This window comes from Lactuca saligna, chromosome 1 (genome assembly GCF_052625555.1).
Source record: "Lactuca saligna cultivar CGN05327 chromosome 1, ASM5262555v1, whole genome shotgun sequence".
Taxonomy (NCBI): Eukaryota; Viridiplantae; Streptophyta; class Magnoliopsida; order Asterales; family Asteraceae; genus Lactuca; species Lactuca saligna.
The window spans coordinates 33,642,343-33,661,586 of NC_136417.1; the positions used below are offsets into that span (position 1 = coordinate 33,642,343).

Sequence of the window (19,244 nt, forward strand, 5' to 3'; positions counted from 1 at the left end):
CGTTGGTTTGAAGAATAAATAAAGATGAGAATGTAATCCATAAAACATTTGTTGATGTTTAGACAATTTTCTTTTGTTGGAATGATTTTACGTTTTATTAGAAGATATGAATATTAGTTATAGAATGAAATCAAAATACAAAAGCAAAATATGCGATAGTTACACTTACACAACAGTTATATAGCATTAATTTTAGAGGTTATTATATACAAATTTGTGGCACAATGTGAAAACAAAATTACAAAAATGTAGCACAAATGACAGAACATATATAGATATATATAAAGAAAATTCGTAAATCCAGACATTAATTCTCAATTTCTGATGTCTGAAAGATATTCACATTTCAAGATTGACCCATGAACACAGCACCATGTCCACTAGCTTTCATGAACTTCTTCAACAGAAGAACAGCAATAGCAAGGGCGAGTGCGACTGCCGCCCATGTGAACAGGCGGTCATCCGCCGGTTTCTGAACTGTTGATTGGTGGTGGTGGTGCTGCTGCTGCTGCACCACCACCGCCGCCGGTACTGGAGGTGGAGCAACCAGAGCCGCCTGCTCTGGTACCCTTGGGATGTCGGCTTCTGTATTGTTTAAGGGAGCTTCAGGTTGTTGTTCTTCGGGTTCAGTTATCTCTGTGTTAGCATTTGGTGGAGTCGCCGGAGCTTCGCCGGATTGTTCAGTGGCGGCGGCAGATGGTGGTTCTGCAGATTCCGGTGAGTTGGGGTGAGGGACGGGTGGTGCCTTACTGATCATGTACTCATGAATCTGCATATTCACAAAATTGAAAAATATTGTAAAATTTGTTTAATATTGGAATGTAAGGGTAAAATGGTCATTTAGTAAGACCTCATCAATGAGTTTTTGACGATCTGGAGAACCAAAAGTTGGGGAAGATTCACGAGATTTAACAGCAAGAACACGTCTTTCTTCTTTCTTGTAATCTAATGATCCCAAAGCACCATTTGGACTAGTGGGCATGAATGCAATTAGTGCTGTTAAAGCAGTTCTAACTGCAATTCAAGAGATTATTAGTTTTGGTTTAGTCAACAACTTGTTTGACCTAAAAAAAAGTCAAAATCAGATACTTACCACTCCATGATGGTTGCCAATGTTCAGGATGATGATTTGATATGCTTAAGCAGATCTTTGTCTGAGTTTCAAAACGTCCATTTGGCTGAAATTAACAATGACAACAAGTTTATACTTTACACAATTGAATTACTTATAGGCATATGCAAGTAAATTTGGAAGATAATATTGGTTTAAAGTTGGAATTGAAACTAAGAAAATGATGATTACCGTTAATAACATAAAAGATGGTGGTTTGAATGGGTACTCTGAAGGCAATTGAATTCGACCATGATAAATTCCTCCTTCAAATTCTGTATCATTTGGTCCCCTAATTGCAAATTGCCATTCAAAGATATTCTCCTGTGTAAAATACATATAGAGCGTAATTAGAACACCACTTCATGAAGTTCATAATCAATTATGATGTTTATGTTGAAAATGGAAGTCCAATGTTGGTTAGGTGAGACTACTCGCATTCAAAACATGAAAACTTCGAAAAATTTAAAACTGTTTAACTCAACGAAAACCTAGCTTTTGATTCGATTGAAACAAACAGAGTAAATTATTGAAATCGAAGAATCCGTTTGTAACAGATGAAATTTTTTTCATTTTTCATCAGATCACAATTCAAATGATGTTAAATCCAACGAAACACGCCATGGAATTAATCGAAGAGCATAGTTCAGCTACCATCGCAAAAAATTCAATTTAATCTACACAAACCCTAACTACACCTAATCACGAAAGGGTGAGAACCTTGTTACAATTACGCCGCGGGAAAATGGAAAACTGAGACATATTAGGATGAAGATACATGAATTTCAATTGGATTACCTCAAGGGGAAGGCTCATGAAATCGTCAGATGGGTTTGATTGCATCTCTTTCAACTCCTGTAAAATTCTTTTCACCGATGGATTCTTCATATTATATTTCTCCGCCATGGTTGTTTCCTCTTTTGTTAACAGTATCTGATCCTAAATCAGATTCACAACGAAAAGGCTGAAGATTGTGAAGAAAATTGGAAGGAGGAAGGTGGAAACAAGAAATAAATCTCCTGTGAAACCAAAATGATAGAAGGGGTAAAAGGGGGCAGGTGTTGACTCACACGTCGCCTGTATTACGTGGCAGCTGATGATTGGTGTAGCATCATCGAAGCAATGTAATAATATTTAACTTTTATTTTTATTTTTTTTAAATGTTTTAACTGATACAGTTGGATTTTGAGAAATATACGTGCTCTAAAATATTACAATAATTTAAATTATATATCTCTAATTATAATCGAAAAATGAATATCATATTTTTTGGAGTTGAGAATTCACCTCAAGAGTTTGATGACCATGTAAAAAATAAATCGTAAAATCTGTCCATATAATTTACAGAAATATCTGTGTATATTTTTTTACATAGAAAATGTCCACATGTAAAAACTTTTTATAAAAGTAGTCTCGGTGTAATTGAAAATTTAAAGATTACAACCCGATGTAATATCATCCTTTTTTTTTACGAGATGAAAAAAACATGTATGGTTTGTGAAGATTTCTATGAGATATCACATCGATAGAAAATTCTATTTATTATGGAAAATTTTGTAAACTAAAAGTAGTTTGTTCTGAAAAAGCCTGAAAAATAATCACGGATATAGGTTAATATTGAATAAGAAATGTTGTTAGCTAAATATTTGATGGGTCAGTATCTGTAGTTTTGTACCATAAGTGGCACAAATTACTTCTTGTGGGGCTTATTTGTATTATTTGTATCTATACTGAAAGTATATTTATTCTGATTTCGTTCTTTTACAAGAAAAACACACTAAAAAAATTTGATGGTCAAAATGAATTATTCAAAATTATTATTTGAAAAAATGACAAAATTAGATACATTTGGAAATGCTTTCACAAAATATCCATCTTTTTTACTTTTTCCTCAAGAGTGATGACCACCGATTTCCCATTAAGGTCCAATCTAAAAATCTAATCTCACAATCGAACACTCCATTTTCATACTACAAAACTACTTTTTAGTGCAGCAAAGATTCTTGAAGATTTCATCCAAAAAAAAAAAAAAAAAAGATGGCTATTTTTTTTTTTTTTTTAAAAAACAATGATTTTCGCAATAACAAATAACATATTCCAGTATATGAAGATAATTTCACAGTTTATGTTCACTATTTTTAGTGGAAACCACACAAAAACAAACAAACAAATTTCATAGCATGTAATAGTTTCGAAATTTGTGGTGTCCTTTTCTCTTATTTTTATGTATAATGAAATATTACTTGTCAAAATGAATTATACAACATTGATAATTGCACATGATCATAACTAACAACCTATTTAATCACAACACTTCTACAATTTCGAGCTATATTTACTTGCATCCATTGTAGTACTCAAACCCAAAGGCACATCATCAAACCCCGGCATATTTTTCTGTTGAAGAACACCAAATTCTTCTAAAGTAGCATTTTTCGGATCAAAAACCTTCCCATTATCCAAAACCAGACCCTGTTTAATCCGACCCAATCTTCGTGAATGTAACACTTGCTTTGAAGTAACTGGAACCCTAATCGACTGATATTCTTGTAAACCAGCCACTAAGTTTTCAACTCCTGATTTCATAAGACATTGACCTAAAACTGATGCATCTAAGATAGACATGTTTGTGCTTCTCAAACCATGTGGTGTTGTTGGGTGGGCCGCATCTCCAATAAGCACCACTGGGCCCCACACAATTTGTTTTAAAGGGTTGCAATCGTATATAACGTTTAAGAATGGTTGTTTGGTTTCTTTTATGATTCTTGTGAGTTCGGGTACCCATACTTTTTGTGCTTCATCTTGCATTTTCTTGATCATGTCGTTGCTTACTTTCATAGTTACAGAATTCCCCTAAGAATTTATTGGAATGCAAATAAGATAGGGGAAAATATGGTGAAGCTGTTCATTAAGAGCAAAAACTGGATAAAATATTAATCACCTTAAGTTGTGGCTCTGGTTGATTAACATACCAAATCCAATTGATCCTTTTGTTCAGAAGCTCATAAAACACGCTATGAGTTCCATTACCCAAGTCAAAATATAGGCACTTCCCCAAATCTGGATAAACTTTTTGAAGGTCAACTAAAATTTCTGATTTTTCATCATCTGAAAGATCCAAAACCCCTCTCCAAGCACAGTAACCAGAGTACCTAACATCATTGTTAACTTTACATTAACAAACAGATAGAAAAGATTCAGAAGAAACATGTTAAGATGCTTCAAATTCATCTTGGATTACAAACCTTAGCTTGAGGTCAGGAAGGAATGTCTGGCGAATTGAAGACATACAACCATCTGCCGCGACTAGCAAATCCCCAATAATCTCAATCATTTCTCCAGTTTGAAGGTGTTTACATTGAACTTTAACAGATTTTTGGTCATCAGATACATGGAATGATAGAAACAAATGGCTCCAGAGGAATATATCTCGAGGGAGTGCCTTGTATAAGAGACCATGAAGATCAGACCAGTACGCAGCCCTGAAATTGAAGCTCTCGTCTCTTGTCAACATGCGACTGATTTTCTTCTCTACATCGGTAGCTTGGTTCTGCAATAAAATAGTATCAAAGAGGTAGAAGTTACCAACTTTTTCCCCCAAAATCAACTACTATGTTGATTTTGAAGTTACATACTGGTATATTTCACTTCAATGGCAACTTATGTGTGCAACAACCGTATTGTTTAGAAGCAATATAGACTAATTAAAAACTTCCAGGACCAGTAATCAACTTGGATTAGAAACAAATTCGGGATGAATATATACATACTTGATCGATTGTGAGGGGTAAGGTATGATTGTTGAGAAGATTATCGGATTGCTGCTGTGGAAGCCATGAATTGATTATTCTTCGAGCCAACGGATCGAGGCCTAAACCGGCGCCCGTTGGACTTCCAGTAGGAGGAGCGGTGGTTTTCTCCAGCACCATAACTTCCCACCCCGCCGATAACAGCGCGTGCGCGGAGCATATTCCTGCTATGCTCCCTCCGACCACCACCACCCTCCCCTTACTCTCTTTCATCTACGGCCTCCTCACTCCCTCTCTCTCTCTCACAGACTCGACTGATGATAAGAGTATTGCAATTGAAATCTCTGCGGCTAAAATGGATACCATGAGCAAAAAAAAGTCATTATAGTATTTTTACATTTTTGATTGCTACACAGTTTACAAGCACACATTTAATTGGTACTTATATCTATCGAACGTAATTACAAAACTATAGCCAAAAATTTTAGGGAATATGACTTATCAAGGTAATTAACTTTTCGGTATGTTCACATCTAGGTAATTATCTTATTTTTTTACATATGTAGGTAACAAACTTTTTAGGAATGTTCACATATGACCATTATGACCTGCTATAGCAGGTTAAATCGTAAATATGAACGTTTTCAACAAGTTTGTTACCTAAATGTGTACAAAAAAAATAGTTACCCAAATATGAACAAAACGAAAAGTAAAAATTAAATTACATGAATGGTCCCTGTAGTTTGGGGGAATTTGTGGTTTTGATCTCTAAGTTATTTTTTAAACTTAAATGGTTCCTATTGTTTATTTTTATTGCACATTTGGTCCCCATCTTACCTAAAAATACTATTGTGCCCTTATTAATTTATTTTTTTTAATTAATTTTCTTATCTATTTTTATTTTTTTACATATTTATAAAAATTAATATACCACATATATTTGAATCTCCTCGGATGATCCCTACTATTTATTTTTTAATTAATTTAATTTTTTAACTTGGATGGTCCCTACTATTTAATTTTGTTACGAACTTGGTCTCTGTCTTACCTAAAAAGACTATTGTGCCGTTATTAATTTTTTTTAATTAATTTTCTTGTTTATGTACTTATGCTTTATATGTTTAAGAAAAATTAGTAGACCTCACATATCTGTATCTCCTCACCATCCCATATTTCATCATTCTCAACTTCTATTTATTTTTCATCTTTAGTGATATCGATGTCTTCATCATCACTTCTTTTTTTGGTCCTTCAACTCCGTCAAAACAACACCACAACCCACTAAATATGAAGAGACTGTAGGTTATGGTGTTGGTTCTCCAGAGTTGAAGTATCAAAAAAAGAAGGACGGTGAAGACGTTGATGTTACTAAAGATGGAAAAGAAATAGAAGATGGGGAGGATCAGAGATGAGATGGTGAATGGTAAGACTCAAATTAAATTTCTCAAATGTGGTTTCAGGTTTACGGTGATAAGATACATATATGTGGGGTATATTAATTTTTTTATAAAAAATAAATACATAAATAAGAAAATTAATTTAAAAAAATAATAAGGGAAAAATAGTATTTTTACATAAGACAGAGACCAAACGCGTAACAAAAATAAACAGTAAGGATCATCCAAGTTTAAAAAAAAAATAATTAAAAATAAACAGTAGAGATCATCCGAGAAGATACAAATATGTGTGGTTTATTAATTTTTTTAAATATGTATAAAATAAATACATAGATAAGAAAATTAATTAAAAAAAAAATAATAAGGGCACAATAGTATTTTTAGGTAAGACGGGGACCAAACGCGCAACAAAAACAAATAGTAGGGACCATTTAAGTTAAAAAAATAAATTAGGGACCAAAACCACAAATTCCCCCAAACCATAAGGACCATTCATGTAATTTAATTTTTAATTTTCATTTTGTTCATATTTGGGTAACTATTTTTTTTGTACACATCTAGGTAACAAACTTGTTGAAAGAGTTTACATCTAGGATTTAACCTGCTATAGCAGGTCATAATGGTCATATGTGAACACTTCCAAAAAGTTTGTTACCTACATATGCACAAAAAAAAGATAGTTACCCAGATGTGAACATACCGAAAAGTTAATTACCTTGATAAGTCATATTCCCAAAATTTTAATTATTTATCAGTTTTCAGCTAAAATTTAGTATTTTAGGCGAATGTAATTACAAAACTATAACCAAAAATTTTAATTATTTATTAGTTTTTAGCTAAAATTTAGTATTTATCCCAAACTGACATTTAAAACGTAAATAATTAAGTGGGCTACGGTCAACGTCATGTTGACTACGATCAGTGATTGGTTGACTACTCTATGGGGGGTATTGGGATATTGTTTGGTGGACTATGTATTTTTTCAGGGTGTGTCGGTCTAGAATATATAAAGTTGTAATTTTCAGTTTTGCTCATTTTGTATGGTTTTGAAGTTTGAAATTATTCTATCAATTGAGCATTCAAAGAATAACAATGTGTCTTTTGAATCTTGAATTTATTTTTATTTTTTCTTGTTTACGATGAGAATTAGTAGATATGTTTATTTGGGAAAAAAAACCAAAAAAATTAAATAAAATAAAATCATACAAGCGTTCAATGCACAAAATGTGCATTAGTCTTCGGTGTTGGCTAAAAATAGAAATGTCATTACGGAATTTAGCTAGATTAGTAATTGCTTCTATCGAGCATGAGCAATTGGCCCGCTTAGACCATATCGAATTGAGAGTAAGGCCGAATCAAATGATTGTCAATTCTTAATATTAAGTGATCGTCTCTAACCTCGTAATGGCTTCATATCCCAACTTTGTAATATATCATATATAAAAATTTTATTTGAAACAATGAAAAAAAATAGTTGTTGAGTTATCAAAAGAGTTTACTCTCAATTAAAGGGTTTTGTTCAAATCTTTTTTGCTTATTTTTTAAAATCTCTCTTGTTGTTTGACGAATTAGCTCAACTCAATGATTCATAGCAACATTCTCATTGATTAAATATGTGTTTACATATGTTTTCTTTCTAGTGTTTCAAGTATATTTACAAGTACACAAAAACTCACTTTATATAGGGGAAAGGTTGTATAAGCCACATGTTGTAACTTGTAAGAGCTATGTACATAACTTCTACTTATGATAGAGTTAAATGTAAGAAACCTATAATTATTCTATGAGTTACAACATCCCCCTTTGGGTGATTAGATATACACTAAATTATACTTGTACTTCTTCATCTCGTATCTTCAGATAATACATCAAATATTTGCCTTGTTAAAAACCTTGTCGACGGAAACCTTTTGGGACAAAAACTTGGTCGGAGGATAAAAAGTACGGTCTAGATGTCTTAAGTAAAGGAAATAACCATACATGAAGTGCCTAATTAAAACCTTGTTAAAAGAAAACTAAGTGCAAGAAAAACTATAAGCAAAAGACAAAAGAGTACATAATGGTTAAAGAAGTATTCAGTTGGATATTCCCCTTAATTTCATCAATTCTTAGTGGGAATGGGTTATAATTTGTGTCTTGTTAAACTTAACTTTGTCAAGGTAAACCCAATGGGACAAAACCCTTGAACTAAAGATAAAAAGAGTACACAAGCATTCATTGGGGTGCTTCCCCTTACATGTACTCATCGGGGTGTTAAACATACATCAGAATGCAATCTTCAGTTCCATACAACTGGATGCATGATACATGTCATTTAGGTAGTTTGTAGAGTTTCATAAGTTCAATGGCTTTGATATGTTTTTGGAATGAATAATTTGGCATTGACTTAGTAAGCAAGTTTTCATGATTCTTTTCTGATCCAATATGTTACACTTCAATCTTTTGAATTGCTTATTGTTCATGTGTAAAGAACAATTTTGGTGAGATGTGCTTAGTGTTATCCCATTTGGTGTAACCATCATTCACTTTATATATAACATCAATGTTATCTTCATATATGACAACTGGTTCATAGGATCATAAACTAAACCACATGTACATCGAATATGGCCGATTACATCTTGAAGCCATACACATTCTTTATTTGCCTCATAGAGTGTGAGTAGTTCAGAGTGTTTTGTCGAAGTAGCAACTAGAGTCTATTTACAAGAACCCCAGGATATCTTCGTGTTCCCGGTAGTAAAGACAAAACCTAATTAGGAACGTCCCTTATGTGAGTCTGATAAGTAACCTGCATCAATATAGTCGATAAGGGTCGCATTATTTCGGGTATCATTTGGGGGTAGATCAACACTATGAAATGTAGGGATATAAAAAACCCATATTTTTAGTACCTTTAAGGTAAGAAAAGATGTCTTTAATACCATTCCAATGGTGGCGTAGTGTTTTGGTGAGCAATACAGTTTACAACAAAAGAGATTTTTGTCTAGTGCATTGGGCCAAGTACATTAATGTGTTCAATGCACCCAAATATGAACCATCAAGGCTCAATAGCACTTCATCATCCTCCTTTGGACCAAATGGGCCTTTTTAATGTCTAGAGAACAAATGATCATAAGAGTAGATGACGACTTTGTGTCATGATAAATAAAGTGTTGTAGCACCTTCTTGGTGTAACTTTCTTGATAGAGTAAAATCCTATCTTTACATTGCTTGATTTGCAGGCTGAGGCAATACCGTATCTTCCCGAAATCTTTCATCTCGAATTCCTTCTTCAAGATTTCAGCAGTTTCGAACAATTCTTTCGAGGTTCCTATAATATTCATGTAATCCACATAGACTGTGATAATTGCGTATCCTGAGGTGGATTTCTTTATGAACATGCATGATCATATCTTATTATTTAAATATCCTATTATGATCAAATACTCACTTAGATGATTATACCACATCCTCCCGGATAGTTTCAATCCATAAAGTGTTTGCCTCAATCTATCAACAACATGTTTTGTGTTTTATAACTACTTGATTCAGGAAACTTAATTCCATCAGGGACTCTCATGCATACCTCTATGTCAAGATCCCCATAAAGATAGGTTGTGACCATATCAATGAGTTGTATGTTCAATTTTTAGAAAACTACTAAACTGATTAAGTGGCGGAACGTTATAACGTCCATTACGGGAGAATATGTCTCCTCGTAATGAATTCAATGGAGTTGAGAGAAACCTTTTTGCCACGAGTCAATCTTTATATCTTATAATTTAATTATTGTTATTAAACTTCCTTACAAAACCCATATATTATCAATTGATTTAACATTGGGTGGTGTTGAAGCAACAAGTCCACATACCTATCTTTTTCGCTAAGGAATCCAATTCATCATGGATTGTTTGTTTCAATTGAGGCTAGTCCCTTGTATGTTAGAACTCAACAATAGTATATGGTTCAATGACAGTATTGTTCATAATATTAGTGGCCACTACGTATATAAACACATCATCGATGAAAATTTCGTTTTGGTTTAAAATATTGTCTAAGCTAGCATACTCAACATATATTTCAAGATTATCGGGATGATGAGAAATCAACGTTTCTTCATAAACACGCTCCACTAATACATCACTATGATCCTTAATGATTTCATGTGGAAAACGAATGCAACATAATTTCTCCTCTATCGAGGTAGAACATTATTGGAATCGATCGATCTTCCTATTTTATTAGGAAGAGTGGGGGACTGGACAGCCGGTGGCAACATTCTTTGCACGGTTGGTATGACCAGTGTAACATGTATATTTGATCTCATGTCAGTTTCTAAGTCGTTAAATTCTCCTAGTAGCTGATTAGCAATATATTGTAGACTAAGGATTGATTGCACTTCCTTATCACTATATGTAGTAAGGGGTCCATATGAGACAAATTGGGTACATACCACGTTATTTCACATCGTTCCTTATCAGCATCAACGTGCTAATCTCCCCATAAGGATGGGAATGTTGTCTCATCAAAGTTACAATTCACATGTCTAGCGTTAAAGAGATTGCTTCTCAAATAGTGTATGAGGGAAGGGGATTCATAACCGACATATATTACCTGTCATTTTTTAGGTCCAAATTTTGAATGCTTTGGAGGTTCAATTGGAATATTGACTAAGCACCTAAACATGTGTAAATGTTAGACATCATGTTCATATCCAGTTACCAATCGATACACAAAAAGTGGTCGTATGTAATATAGCATAACCCAATGCAAAAGTGGGAAGTTTGAAGGTTTGTATCGATTGGATACACTCAAGTATGAATAATGAAGAAAAAACAATGAACAAAGAACAAGACGATCACAAAGATACTTTCACTAAGAAACAGGGTTCTTACAAAGAGAACATGTCACAAAGACAACATCAAGATCTGTTAGTGTTTGACCCTAATAGTATAATATATACAATTACAGAAATGAAGATCCTAATATTTTGGGGGTGTATATTAGTCTATGTAAAGGTCTGATCCTAATCACTAAGATTATGGGTCAGACTTCAGTTCTATATATACAAAGAATAACTTCCTAATATACAAACGATCAGTAAGATCATTGATTTCACATTGTCACTGATACCGATGTTGGCGTTGGTGTTGAGACTAGCGATGGTGGATAGTGTGTAGTTTTTAACTCATCAGATCATAAGGTGTGACTTTACAATCTCCCCTTATCTGATGATGTGAAAACTAATCTTCAAGGGAGTCATCAGAATCATCATTGGATAATTTTTCAGCTTCAGTCAAGATCTCAGGTTTTAACCATTTAAGTCATCAAGATGAAGATCAGCCAAACACTTACTGAGTTTAAGAGAGATCAGCACATGATAGCCTCGCTTCAGTTCTTTATGTTACATTCCCTCCAAACGAAGATTAAATGAATGCTAAGTGGGAGCAATAGGAAGATCTTCAGTGTGTTTAAAACACATTTGGTTCTGGCTATCAAGATAGAAGATACCATGTTCTGGTTCCCAAATAAACATGTGTTGAACTGGTTCAACACCTACTGGTAGCTTGTTGTTTATGTAGGGGGTTCCATATGGAAGAAGGAGCTTAATATATTTCGATATTCTAGGCTTACTAGTTCTTTTTGAGGTAGATGGTTGAGATGGACCAGCTGAAGGCACTGAGTTCAACTTCTTGACTTTTTTCTCAAGTTTTTAATTGCCAAATTTACCTCCTGATCGTGAACACCTTTATGTTTAGAAATTATCTCCTGAATCTTTATCCACTCTCTGTAGCCATATCTAGCTAACTCATGAGAAAATATAACTTCAGTGTATTCATACTCAACCTTCTTTCTTAGTACATGAATCTTCAGTGATTCATTCTTGGGTTTAGATCATTGACTTTGATGATGGGACCAGGTTGATATCTTTAACCTAGAATATATCTAAATTTCTTTCGGTTGATTCGATCATTCAACTCATAAAGTCTATTTCATTTGGCCACATCAATATTGAAACGCTAAATATTTCTCTCTTGAGCATTAGCTGATGTAAGGATTTGATCCAGTTTTGATTGATCGACATTCATCTCTTTTTTCGAATTATGCTCCAACATAATTTTTATGACCTCCTCAATGGTCATTTTCCACTTTCCAACCAATCTTCTAAATTAATTGTTAGCTTGCTTTTCTTGGAAGAAGGGGGGGTGAAGAATCACAAGTGGTTGGGGAACTTCCAGCTTCAACATCATTTGCTCCCCAGTGATAAGGAAGCCTTTCTTTTTCTAGGATTGAGTTGATCATCATTAGACTCAATGTCACTATGACTTCCTTGAGGAATATCCCCCCTCAAAATATACATCAAGCTAAATGATAGTTAGAGGAATAACAGTTTGTGCTATAAAATCCAAATCAAGAAACCCTTCATACTTGTCATAATCAGTCTCCGACTAATCATCGACGTTTGGAATAGGCCGGTCATCATTCATTACTTCAGACTAAAAGAAAACCATTTTTCCTTGATTATCCTCCCTTCTCGATTTAGATTGATCAGGTTGTAACAAATTTGCACTTGTCATCACTAGTTCTTGATTATTCTCCCCATTTTGACATAATCAGCTTGGGGAGGAGAGTTATGAGTTAAAGAGGGAGCATGAGGAGGGGGTTGTTGGTTGTGGAGTAGGATTATTTCTAGGTGGTGGTGGAGGTGGTTGATAATCACCTAGAAAGCTAGGAGGAGTGTCTTCAATCATCATATCATCATCATCAACCAAAGCCATTATACGTTTGATGTTAGCCACATAATTCTCGATTTTGGTCAGTCATTCTCCAAGAGACAGAGTCATATGAACCAATAGGGAGATCTTGGAGATCATAATCATTTGAAAGTTGGAACTAGTCTCCCCCTTAAAGGTAGCAATAGTCTGTATAGGAATTGGCATTGGAGGGACAGTTGCAACTTGAGGAGAAGGCGATGCTGGTCTTGGAGAGCTCACAACATGAATCAGTGGATCAATGGTTTCTACTTCAGGTGGGGATGATCCATGATGTATTATATCGTCTGCAGAAGGATTTGTTGATGAAGTAGAGGTCGAAGAAAAGTGAATGTGTTGGTTCAATCTTGGGGGAGAGTTAGTCATTCCCTGAAGAAAAAAAAAAGTTTCTCCCATATCAGCATCTGATTCATGTTCTTCATCATCATCAACATCTTCATTATTATCATCATCTTCTTCTTCATATTCATTATTTCCCTTATCATCCTCTTCTTCAGAGTCATAGGTCACAACAACATAGGGATATTTGCAACCCAATTCTCCATACTCTGGGTAAGATGTATATCCCTATCATTAGGGCCAACATTGATGATCTTTAATGAGAGAACTGGAAGAGGTATGGAGACTGCATGGTTGATATTGTAACCCTCTCTGGTATGAGCCATAATTAGTGCAAGCCAATGAGGATATGGAAAGCAGGTTGGTCTCTTGTTCTTGGTGATGCATTTAACCAATTGATCAAAGAAGAGTTGAGCATAGTCCAGTATTTTTGTTGCAGGCCATGATATACACAATTCATTGCTCAAATAAGTTCAGTTGATCTAAACTTCTTGTCTTATGTCCAATACACTTTCCAATCACTCATGTTAAGTACTTCCACCTAACACAATAGCATTGACAAAGAGTATATTTGGCTAGGTCACGAGTAGTACCCTTAGGAGATACCCTAACATGGATCGAATACACATGTAATGCATACAAACAAATGGGTTGTAACATATCGTTGTTCAACCATTAACATTAGAATCACAATCTATCGTCGTTCTGTTAACCAATTTGGGTATCTAGACTAACATGTTGTCATCTTTCCGTCATCAACCCCTCAAACATAATCATGTTCTTCCTCATATATCATTTTCCCAGATCTTCCTTCCTCATTTTGACAATTTTACGATTACATCTATACATTTCATTAATAGTTTTCTTCCTATATTGTTTTAAGTACTAGATGTTGAATATCATGGCAACATGTGTTGTGCTATAGTATTGTTTAAATATATATACTTGGTATAATAGTGTTCAATGTTCATTTTGTAAGAGTTAAGAAACATAAATTGATTACTATGAAATCCAAGTCCAAACTTCAAACCAAATAAATTGATTAATATGAAACCCAAGTCCAAACTTCAAACCAACAACATGCTTGTGTTGGCATGACAAGCAGGACACGTGTATTATGTGTCATACCTTATTATGACTAAGAATTTAAATGATTAGTGTGTTGTTGTAACAGTAAAAGAATAACATGCAATAGTGGCGACACCTTTAGTAGCAACTGTGACATTTAGTGGCGACATTAAACAAACGCGTTTGGTGTCGGCCCTAAAAGTCAACGTCGCAGCTATAGGCTTATGCTTGTGATCCACATTAATTCAACCCCATATGTCAATTTAAGTGAGGATCCAACGGATAAGAAGACGTAGGAGCCCCTGCGTTGTTTTCCATCCAGGTTGTCTTCGCAAATGCCCATTATTCACCGCTAATGCTCAGACGTCGCTGGTAAAATTCAACAACAATAAACCCCATTTTGTCCTCACTTTCTTTCCTATCGACTCTTTCCCTTTTCGTCATTAATTCTCTTTGCCCACCACCGTTGATACCATCACAAAATCACCGAAAATGACATTCCTCTCCAACCTATACACTACCGTAAGTCCACCTCATCACCGACAATGTTGTGGGTCATCATTGGCGATGATTTAGCTCATCACAGGCGATGACAGGTGACGTCTTCTCTTTTTTAGTTCTCTTTTTCATTTCTTTTTCTTCCCTCCCCACTGAATAGTCATATATGTTGTGTTAGTTTTCATATTTTCCAACATCCTTCTGGAATTTTAATTCCCTCACCAGAATCCTTACTGTTGTAGAAGGATACCGCAACCACCACCATACTCGTCGGAGTGAGCCACCATAAGTTCTATTTTATGTGTTTCTTTTATATATATGATGTTGATTTTGTATATGTATATGTTTATTTTTATGTGTTGGATTAGTGTCTAAGTCCATAACTATATTTGGTATGTACTTGACTCGGTTATAGCATGGTCCTTTTGCATTGCCTTCATACTGGTGACTAGACAGGATGACTGTTTAGGAGAGAGGCTGATTTATTGTTAAGAATAATATATTAGGGTATAAATATGATTTGTTAATATACTATATGAATAATATATTAATTTGGAATCATATTATTAATTAGTATTTAATCAAAAATTAATCATGAATTAATTTTGGGATTAAAGGAATTAATGACAAGTGTAGGGGATGTTTTGTAATTATTTGATAGTTGAGACTTTGGGCCATTGGATCACCTTTATTAAGGCTTTGCCAAAAATCCTAGAAGGATCTAGGAGTTTTCGTCCAAGGGCTTAAGGAAAGGAGTCCATGGGTTTGCTTAGGCCCTAAGCTAAGGGATTAGGGTTTCCACCTTGAAACCCTAGTCGACTTCAACTATAAATAGCACCCTAAAGCACTCAAAATTGGAACCCCTTGGAGAAACACTAGTAGAGCTGATTTTGTGAGCTTGTTACCCTCCATCCTCTCTCTCATATTCATCCTTTCACTCAAGTGTGTTTGTGAGCCATTAGAGGTACTACACTTGTGGTACTTGCTTTCAAAAGCTAAGGAGATTCAAGAAACAAATTTTTTACTACTACATAACAACAAAAGGAATGGATTCTATTATTTTATGTGAATTTCAAAAATTATAGAAGCATGCTAGGTTTTTTTTTTGTTCATAATCTTGTATGTCTAATAGTGAAAATATAGATCCAATTAAGGTTTCATGCACACATAGGATTGTTTGTGTAAAACCCATCAGTGGTATTAGATCTTTTGGTTTTATTTTCAATTAGATATGATACAAGAGTATGAATATGACAAATTAGGGTTTATGGCAAATAAACCCTAAGGGTTTGATTTTCAAAATTAGGGTTCCTAAACCCTAGTTTTTGAAATTTTTTTAGGGTTTCCCAAACCGTTTCCTTAGGCCCCAAGATTTCGAAATTAGGGTTGTCTAACCCTAGGTTTTTCGAAATTGCCTCCTCCCTAAGATAAGTTTCCTAATTTTAGGGATTAGGGTAACGCCATATCTTGTAATTATCCCTTTAATTGTTTAAAATGGTAATTAAAGATTTTTTGAATTATCCCATCCCAAAATTTTGAATTTTAGGGGATTAAGAGATTATGTTAAATTAATTGTTTAATTTAATAGATATCCTCCGAGATTTAATAATTCAAATTAATTGTTTAATTTTGGGATAATTATTAAATCAAAATTTTAATATTTAACAATTTAAAATTAAAAGGTTTTAATTTTCGGAAATTTTAAATTTGATTAAAAACATAGTATTTTGAAATGTTTAAAATACACCCTTATGCTATTATAATATATATATATATATATATATATATATATATATATATATATATATATATATATATATATATATATATAAGATTAAGCTAGTCTTACCGTTAGTATGCCCCATTCACGAAGTTGATCTATAGGGGGTATAAGGTTGCTGCCTATAAAATGATAGTTTAATGGGTGTCCACTCTCATCCATCGTTTCCTTGATTGGTGGAGGATCGTTAGCCGAACGGATAGTATATGGAAAACTAATTTCTCATTAAAAGTATAATGATTAATAAAGTAACTAAATGTTTTCATAAAATTCTCAATCTTAGTTACTTTAGGTGAAATGTGAATTTGATGCTATTTAATGAAATTACACTTTGTACCCTTGCTGAGACATTAGTGGAGCGTGTGTGGTTAACCGACACACTAATTTGGGTCTTAGCAAAGGTGGATAAGGGTGACTCAATGTTTGTCATTGATCAATGGAGCGTGTGTGGCTAACCAGCACATTGATTAGGTGACTGTAACATTGAGGACACCATGTACATTTGCATGGTTATTCACACCCTGTTTGTGATCCTCGGTATCCCAGTCACAAACTTGAGGGGCATATCATGATTTAAACATGCCATTGAAAACTTTAATGAATCTCAAAAAATCTAGGAGTTTCAATACATTTAAAACTTAATCCTTTTCATTTTTCATGGTGGAAATTAGTGAATCGTCATTCACTTACCTTTAAATTATTTGTTGTTTAGATTACGACATCCCTCTTCTAAATTGCAAATAATGTTGTTGGATCCTAGCCCTAATTTATCATTTGCGTGTTTAATTGGGGATTGTTATCTAATCAACTTTGCCTTTTTCCTTTTCAAATGTCGTACTCAAAAAATGCTTCAAGATCAAACACCTCCGGCTTATTCTCACTCATGAATTTGTGTAGGAGGGTGATCTTCGACGGAAACGATTTTAACGATTGGATCCGCAACATAAGGATGTTCACCCGCTACGAGGACAAGGAGTATGTCCTCGATAAGGAGCTGAAAGTGGTGGATGTGAACATTGTTACTCACGAGGAGATCGCTGCCTTTGAGACACATGAGCATGATGCCCCGAAAGTCCATTGCATCATGCTAGCGACCATGACTGCTGAACTCCAAAAGTCCTACAAGGACTTCTATCGCTACGAAATGCATCAGGATTTGCTTGAAAGGTACCACCAAAGTACAAGGTAAGAGAGGTATGAGATCATCACTTTGATGATCACGACCAAGATGAGAGACAGAGAGTTTGTCACTGCTCATCTGTAGAAGATGCAAAGATATGTTGACCACATATTGAAGTTAAATGTTAAATTCGATGAAGAGTTGGCGATTGAAATCATTCTTCATTCGCTACCACCCTGATTCAACCAGTTTCACATGACATACCACATGAACAAAGAGGAGGCGTTGAGTAAATTTCAAGGGTTGTTGAGGACTGCTGAGAGCAGCCTCAAAGACAAATCCGTTGCACAAACTCCTAATCCTACTAATGCCCCCGTCTTGTCTATTGGGCAGGAGAAGGGAAAGAAGAGGAAGGCTCTTTAAAAGAGCCACCATAAGGGAAATTCCCATTATGGCACCTCTTCGAGTGGAACCAAGGATGGTTCCTCTACACCCACCTCCAACCCAAAGGATGCAGAGTGTTGCCACTGCCATGACAAAGGGTATTGGAAACGAAGCTACCCGAAGTATCTGCAAGATATCAAGGATGGGAAGATCAAGTCGTCCTTCACACGTATATATATTATTCAATCTAATGATTCATCACATGATATTTCTAGGGTTCTTGATACAGGGTGTGGTTTTCACATTTGTTCTTATTTGCATGGCCTAATAAGAAATAGGGATGTGGAGCATGTGAACATAAACTTGATCATGGGGAACAGAATAGCATCGTATGTCACCAAGATTGGAGTTTACTCTTTAGTGCTTAGTAATGGGTTAGGACTAGATTTGAATAACTGTTGCTATTCACCAGAAATGGCAAAAAACATCATTTCTTTTCATGGTTTGTATAGACAAGGATTTAGATATTCATTTGATAATGAAAAGGGTTCTATTAATGATTATCTTAATGGTGTTTTCTATTTTAAAGCATTGCATTGTAATGGAATATATGAAATTGTGACGGTTATAGACAATTTAGGAAATGATGTGTTGTGTATCGATTCTTCCAATAGTTTGGATAAATCATGTTTGTGGCATTGTCATCTTGGACATGTCAACAAGAAACGCAAAGCCTAACTCCAAAAGGATAGGGTGTTGGAGTCATTTGACCTTAGGGACGATGACATGTGCGAGACTTGTTTACTTGGAAAGATGACCAAGTCACCCTTCACTGGTTCTTGTGAAAGGGGTGAGGGTTTATTGGGTCTCATACACACCGGTGTGTGTGGGCCTTTTAGATCCACCACAAGGGATGCAAGCCTCTTCTATGTGACTTTCACCAATGACTATAACTGATATGGGTATATCTACTTAATCAAGCACAAGTTAGAAACCTTTGAAAAGTTCAACGAGTTTAAGCAGGAAGTAGAGAATCAGTTGGG

The 19,244-nt window shown here is 34.6% G+C and overlaps 2 protein-coding genes across 2 annotated transcripts; both read right to left on the reverse strand.

The window, feature by feature from the left end:
• Positions 1-165: 165 nt before the first annotated feature.
• LOC145031984 (ubiquitin-conjugating enzyme E2 32-like) lies at positions 166-2,128 on the reverse strand. The gene is made up of 5 exons (XM_078980648.1): positions 1,910-2,128; positions 1,304-1,435; positions 1,094-1,178; positions 851-1,014; positions 166-769 (listed from the first exon to the last, which is right to left on the reverse strand). Exons 1-5 carry the CDS (start codon positions 2,015-2,017, stop codon positions 347-349), a joined length of 912 nt encoding a protein of 303 aa, XP_078836774.1. The 5' UTR covers positions 2,018-2,128; the 3' UTR covers positions 166-346.
• A 1,138-nt stretch (positions 2,129-3,266) lies between these two features.
• LOC145031994 (FAD/NAD(P)-binding oxidoreductase family protein) lies at positions 3,267-5,245 on the reverse strand. The gene is made up of 4 exons (XM_078980659.1): positions 4,882-5,245; positions 4,357-4,661; positions 4,053-4,263; positions 3,267-3,964 (listed from the first exon to the last, which is right to left on the reverse strand). Exons 1-4 carry the CDS (start codon positions 5,131-5,133, stop codon positions 3,428-3,430), a joined length of 1,305 nt encoding a protein of 434 aa, XP_078836785.1. The 5' UTR covers positions 5,134-5,245; the 3' UTR covers positions 3,267-3,427.
• Positions 5,246-19,244: the final 13,999 nt, after the last annotated feature.

Coding starts and splice junctions, on each gene's coding strand:
- LOC145031984 (XM_078980648.1), bottom strand. CDS start 2,017: ATGGCGGAGAAATATAATATGAAGAATCCATCGGTGAAAAGAATTTTA. Junction 1,436..1,909: donor TCATGAGCCTTCCCCTTGAG/GTAATCCAATTG, acceptor TATTTTACACAG/GAGAATATCTTTGAATGGCA. Junction 1,015..1,093: donor TTGGCAACCATCATGGAGTG/GTAAGTATCTGA, acceptor CTTGAATTGCAG/TTAGAACTGCTTTAACAGCA.
- LOC145031994 (XM_078980659.1), bottom strand. CDS start 5,133: ATGAAAGAGAGTAAGGGGAGGGTGGTGGTGGTCGGAGGGAGCATAGCA. Junction 4,264..4,356: donor CTTCCTGACCTCAAGCTAAG/GTTTGTAATCCA, acceptor CAATGATGTTAG/GTACTCTGGTTACTGTGCTT. Junction 3,965..4,052: donor AACCAGAGCCACAACTTAAG/GTGATTAATATT, acceptor ATAAATTCTTAG/GGGAATTCTGTAACTATGAA.